The sequence below is a fragment of the Amblyomma maculatum genome, chromosome 11, assembly GCF_055883805.1.
Source record: "Amblyomma maculatum isolate TAMU_Amacu chromosome 11, ASM5588380v1, whole genome shotgun sequence".
In the NCBI taxonomy this organism is placed as follows: domain Eukaryota; kingdom Metazoa; phylum Arthropoda; class Arachnida; order Ixodida; family Ixodidae; genus Amblyomma; species Amblyomma maculatum.
In genome coordinates, this window is record NC_139354.1 from 46909901 (window position 1) to 46915567 (window position 5667).

At 45.0% G+C, this 5667-nt stretch overlaps 1 protein-coding gene across 2 annotated transcripts; it reads left to right on the top strand.

Moving 5' to 3' along the window:
• Window positions 1-417: 417 nt before the first annotated feature.
• On the top strand, window positions 418-4919 carry LOC146173745 (uncharacterized). 2 transcript variants are annotated; one of them, XM_084584157.1, is made up of 3 exons: window positions 418-835; window positions 1273-1355; window positions 3200-3334. In XM_084584157.1, exons 1-2 carry the CDS (start codon window positions 551-553, stop codon window positions 1312-1314), a joined length of 327 nt encoding a protein of 108 aa, XP_084440283.1. In that variant the 5' UTR covers window positions 418-550; the 3' UTR covers window positions 1315-1355; window positions 3200-3334. The 2 variants fall into 2 exon arrangements, with proteins under 2 accessions (XP_084440283.1, XP_084440282.1); XM_084584156.1 differs by lacking the exon at window positions 1273-1355 and having other exon boundaries at window positions 422-835; window positions 3200-4919.
• The last annotated feature ends 748 nt before the right edge of the window (window positions 4920-5667 follow it).

Genomic DNA, 5667 nt, shown 5'->3' on the forward strand with positions numbered 1-5667 from the left:
AAAATGCTGGTTAGCTCCCATTCTTTGCCGTCTTCTTTGTAAACCGACGTTCGAGTATAATTGAATGGCAAACATTGGCGAGCACTGAAAGGCCCCTTTAAAAGGACGGCCATGTTAATACAGCCTGGTGGATGCGGAAAAATGCCACTTTATAATTCATGTCAGTAGCAAATGTAGGCGTGAATTAATTTACAGTAAGAAAGTTAAATTGCTGCCCAGTATTCACGGGAAAATTGGCTGACTCATGAGCTGCCACGTTTTGAACGCGTGAGCACATGGGGAGTTTTGATTAGTAGAGTGCACCTACCTAGTAAGAAGCTACTTTCAAAACGCGCGATAATCGTTTTGAACTATGATTGGAAACGATGAGTCAGAGTAGCGTAACTGATAGCTCGTATCTGCCATGCCACTCGCCACGGCCTGGCGTGACACTGAATCAGAAAATATGCTCGCTGTTGCCGCCGTGCGAGTCGCAGAGCGTATAGAGCAAGATAGGTGTGCGCTTGTGCAAGAACACTGCGGGTTCTTATGTTGAAAGTGGCTGCGAACGATGGCCCTTGGAAACGTACAATACACGCTTGTCGGATTCTCTGTGGAACTCGACTGGAGACCGCTTTGCTTCGTCAAGCCTCTTCCACCAAAAATGGTGTGCGGTGCCTGCGGGCTGGTGCGCCCTAAGACGGTGTTGCTGTCCTGCCTACACGTACTGTGTGGGTCTTGTTACGAGCAGTGCGGACAGGAAGGCCTACATGTTTGTCCCGTGGACAACTACGAGAGCCAGGACGACGATGTCGAATGGAGGGAATTGGCTGCTGATGATCTGCTTAAAAAAGAGGTGAGCGGAAAAGGAAGCGAGAAATGTCTCTTTATTTATACCTTAATGTGATACTACATGAATCCTGGATAAGTTGTGCGCAGGATAACCACTGTCAGCGTTGGACCGTTTCTTCAAAGAATATATCCGCTTTCAACTCGTTCGAAAAAGGAATTTTGCTTTATAGATAGTAAACTACAAAACTAACTTTTTTTGGAGGCTTTTCTTGTTTTGGTTTAGCCAGGAAGATCAAACAGAGCCTCCTATTTGCACTGACAAATCTACCTGTTTTTACAGGGAGGGGAAAAATGTCTCAATCGCTGTAGACACCCTGTATGCTAACGGTAAACATAATAGGCGCAGTGAAATAACTTTGGCCCGTCGGCCGCAATAACATAGAAGACAGCCCAAAAAGACGGGCAAAGATTTCATTAGTCCGATTCTTATCGCTTTTACAGTTGCTTTCCTGCTCCTACTGGTGTGAGTTTGAATCTTCGTAGAAGCCACGTTTGCCCAAGATAAAATGTTTGACGGGATGTAGGTAAGACAAATATTGAATTCTGTCCGAAAACAAGCGTTAGTGACATCAGTTCACTTCACTTTAATACCTTAAAGACCCCACATTGGGGGTATTACATGAAGGGGAAGTGCAACTCAACTGCCAAAGTACGGATGGTAAGGAAATAGTATTGATGAAGGAACGATGGAATTTATTTGAACGGAGGGCCCGAGGCTGATGAATGCTGATGAGGGTAGTAGGGAGAGGCAAAAACTGTTATTTCAGGAGGCACTGCACAGTGCAGTCTTTTGTTTCACTTCGCTGCAAACTATGCTATCAGGTAGAGCAGCTTGCAAGCGCAGGTGGAGTTCCAGATGCTTGTGATATTATAATTACGTTATGTGGTTTATTAACGGCGGGAAGCGACTCAGTGTGAGGCACGCTGCAGTGGAGGGCTGCGAGTAAAGTCGACCACCTGGGCCTCTTTAACCTGTAATTACATATATTGCAAATATACTATCCTGTTCAGTATGAGCTACACCACGCGAGCGCGTGGCCAAGCGCTCTTCAAGGCAGTATAGTAGGGCTGATTGTGCCGTGTTTTAGTTATCTGGAGAAGGTGCAGCTGTTCCAGCAAGCGTGCTAGGACGCCTCGTTTCCTTTTATGTGAAGGACAGGCAATTTCTTTCTCACTCATTTAGTTTCCCCTGAAGCAGAAACTGCACCATCATGCAGCACGTCTGCCTCCGACGAGACATGACGTGAGAAAGTTATCAGACAGCCCTTTTTTCGCCAGTAGGGCTGTGCGTTTAGACATGATTTCAGCACTGAGTGAGCGCGTTAGCGCCCAGCCCAAAATCAGAATCAGCTATGACGTGATTTATGTAACGTTTTCAACAGTGTTAGTATCTACAAGCAGCCACATTCACGGATTACGTCTGCGCCGCTCCCGTCCAGCCTTCCCTGTTCGGTAACATGATGAAGCGCAAAGTGGCATGCTAGATAATACCGAGGGTGCGGACCGAGACGGGCCCGCACGCATAAAGTTTGGCCGTCGACCGATGGCTGCAGTAATCATTTTCGAAACTGATATCAAACCAAGACTCAACGAGGGTGAAGGTGAAAGCAAGTAAGTGGAGGTGATGAGAGCTTGCTGGAATAGCTACACCCTCTCCAGATAGCCCGAAACAAGGCAAAATCGGTGCCACTGTACAGCCGCCCTGATTTTTAACAATATAGCGCGAGCATCGACCAAACTGCTGGTCAGCACCTCAATACGGCGATAAGCGTGCAACACGGCGAGAGTTCGTGCATGCGCAAGAATGTGGAACGTCGCAAACAGATATTGTGGCAGGGCGTTTGTCTTTGTGATCCGAACAGCGTAGCAGAAGACGCTCTCTCTTTGTGCGCGTGCGCGAACTCTCGCCGTGTAGCACGCTTATCGCCGTTATAAGGCGCTGAGCAGCAGTTTGGTCGACGCTCGCGCTATATTGTTAAAAATCAGGGCGGCTGTACAACCATGCCAAGCGCTCGGCCAAACGTTCGCGTGGTGTGGCTCATATTGAGTGCGATAGTACCCGGGAACCAATTCTTTCATGAAAGGCTGCAGGATACTCAGCCATTGTGGAGATAATTGCGGTTTAATGCGCACATTTCATATTGCATTCATGTGTGTGCATAATGCGAAAATATTATCCGCGCTGCCCGCGCATCATTCACAGCAATTTGGGGATAAGAATGGGGCAGGTGCTTAGTTTATTGATCCGGACTGTCCCATTTAGCGCGAACCAAGGGATACTTCATAAGAGAGGTGGACGTAACCCCATGGTTTCATTAAAGTGAAATAACAGTTCCACAATAAACATTTGACATTTTACGTGTTGCAGGTCAAATGTTGGAATGAAGCAAGTGGTTGCCAGCATATCGTTGCTGCTTCTGGGATCGTCCAACATTTCCGGCTTGAATGCGCCCATCACTTCGTGTGCTGTCCCAAGTGCCCCGCTACTGTTCCCCGCTGCTACATTATTACGCACCTGAAATCAGGTTTATGCACCTCCCGGAAGCCGTTCAGAGCAGATTTCAAAGCAGAACCTGGAGTGACAGATGATCCGGCTTCTTCTCTCAGAGATACTTTGGAGACGAAGGTTAAAGAATGTTTTGAACAAATCGTTGTTTACATAAGGTCCCATGGAGACAGGCTAGATGAAATGTGTCAAGTCATAAACGCTATGAAGGAAACTGTGAGCGAAACAATTGCACATGAAAGAGGACAACTTTCTACCAGGACGACTCAAACTGTCACTGATATGAATGTCTCCAACGAGGAACTTAAAAGTGCTTTGACCACAAGGATTGATGGCTTTAATATACCTGGGATTATAAATAACGTAGGGAAATTGCTTAAAGAGGAAGCAGCTCCTACACAGAGTGACACTAAGGACAGTTTGTTTGAGATTGCAACTACCATAAGATCTCTAAAACATTTAGCGGATGAGACCAAGGAAAACAGCAAAAAGACATTGGACCTTGTCACAAAGGTTAGGCGACACGTGTGCCTACGTAGGTCGCTGTGCGTATTTTTTGTCCGAAATGTAAAATCGCTTCAAGAGGAGACAGTAAAAGCAGGCAAAGCTATTTTTAATGCCGAGCGTGTCTTCCTGTTCGGCTACAACATAATACCTGGAATTATGTTGATCAAGCATGAGGAATCTGTTAAACTGCATTGTACCATACAGCTGCGCAAGGGGGTCATGGATGAGATTCTTTCGTGGCCGTTCGAACACATGATCAAGCTGAGTATCACCCATCCCGCAAAAAAAGATCTCGTGATTAGGGAAGTCGGTTGGCGTTCAGATAAAAGCTTTCAAAAGCCAACAAAAGAACATAACAAATTTTTCTGCTTTGGAAATGAGACCCTGGACCTCTCAAAGCTTTTCACTGACGGCTACGTAGGAGATGATCAGCTTCGCGTCAAATATGAGATCCTCCCATGATTACTGTTTGAATAAAAACGATGTCTTTGGCAGAAAACATGTTTAACTGAACGTTTGCTGTTCACAGAAATGGTCTGCAGCAAGTGTATTTTTTTTATAGCAAGCAGTGCAGTGGTCCTTTTATTACTTCTTTAGAGTGCAATATGTTCCTTTTATATGATCATCAGGAAATGATTTGAAGAGGATTACGATGTTCTCTCTTGCCTTGTTCTGTTTATGTACGTCTTTATAAGTGTTCGGGATTTTCTATTTGCCATGTATTTGTTATAAAAAAAATGGTGACTCGTTTGACAATCACTGTATTTTGTCTTATGGGTGCAGCGTGCTGGGATCCTCATATTAGTAATATAAAAGATACGTTAAAGGCATCTTGATAAAGGGGTATGCGCAACGAAATGCAAAAAATAATGGCACATTATTGTAGATTCAGTCTGACCTGATAGCGGACCTTTGTGTGCCACGCTCCTCAAGAACAGGCGCCTTGTTTTTCAGAACATTTTGCTGGCGTCTTTCATAAAGTCAAAGCGCACCGAAGCACAGTCTTCAGAAGGAACGAACATATCGCCACCTACTGATCAAGTGGCAGTGCACCAAGGAGGGACGTAAGTTGGTGTAGGCCTCCAAAAATATTTATTTCTGGAAATTATTAATAAACTTTCATTTTGATTTCAACTTATGAGGTTACCACCATCAATATTGCGTTGTGGTCTGCATTGTCATATTAGGGCAATTCAGAGTTTTGCCCCAAGGTGCAACATAAATATCAGAGGCAGGGGTCAATGAACAATGTTTCTTGTATGGGAGTCAGTAGAGAGATGCACATCGTGCATCTTTTAGGCAACTTCTCAGGTACCCCCACATTATGTAAATAACGTTCAAGAAAGGAATAAAAGTGAACAAGAGCAGATTAATCCCACTCTAAAAATCCATGATAAACAGCAAAAAGAAAATGAGGTACCCATTGAGAGAAAGTAATTATTGGGCTTCATCTATAATAAAACACTTTATTTGGCAGCTCTTGCATCGTATTTATATCAGCTTGTGCTGTTATACAGTTGCTTTCTTTAGTGAGAGCGCACCAAACTGTGTGCTGGCAGCGCCCAAACGCGCCGAGATGGCGTTCTCACGCTTCATTCACAATAGCGTATTGTTCCGTGCAATGAAAGGTTGTCAAATAGTGGACCATGCTGGATGGGGCATGGCGATCTCTTATCTGCTGGCGAAGCTGGTAAGTTCCTGCACATGCGTGCCAAGCTAAGCGGCTGGTCCGTCTTAGTGAGTGGTTACCGAATAATGTGTGAAAGGTCGTTTCATTACGCATTCTTTGTTTGTCGTCTGACAAACGGCACGCTGTCAATTTT

Bases quoted from the DNA above. Each gene is read 5' to 3' on its own strand.
- LOC146173745 (XM_084584156.1), top strand. From the start codon at position 551: ATGGCCCTTGGAAACGTACAATACACGCTTGTCGGATTCTCTGTGGAA. The intron at 836-3,199 runs GTGAGCGGAAAA...TACGTGTTGCAG, and splicing joins ATGATCTGCTTAAAAAAGAG to GTCAAATGTTGGAATGAAGC.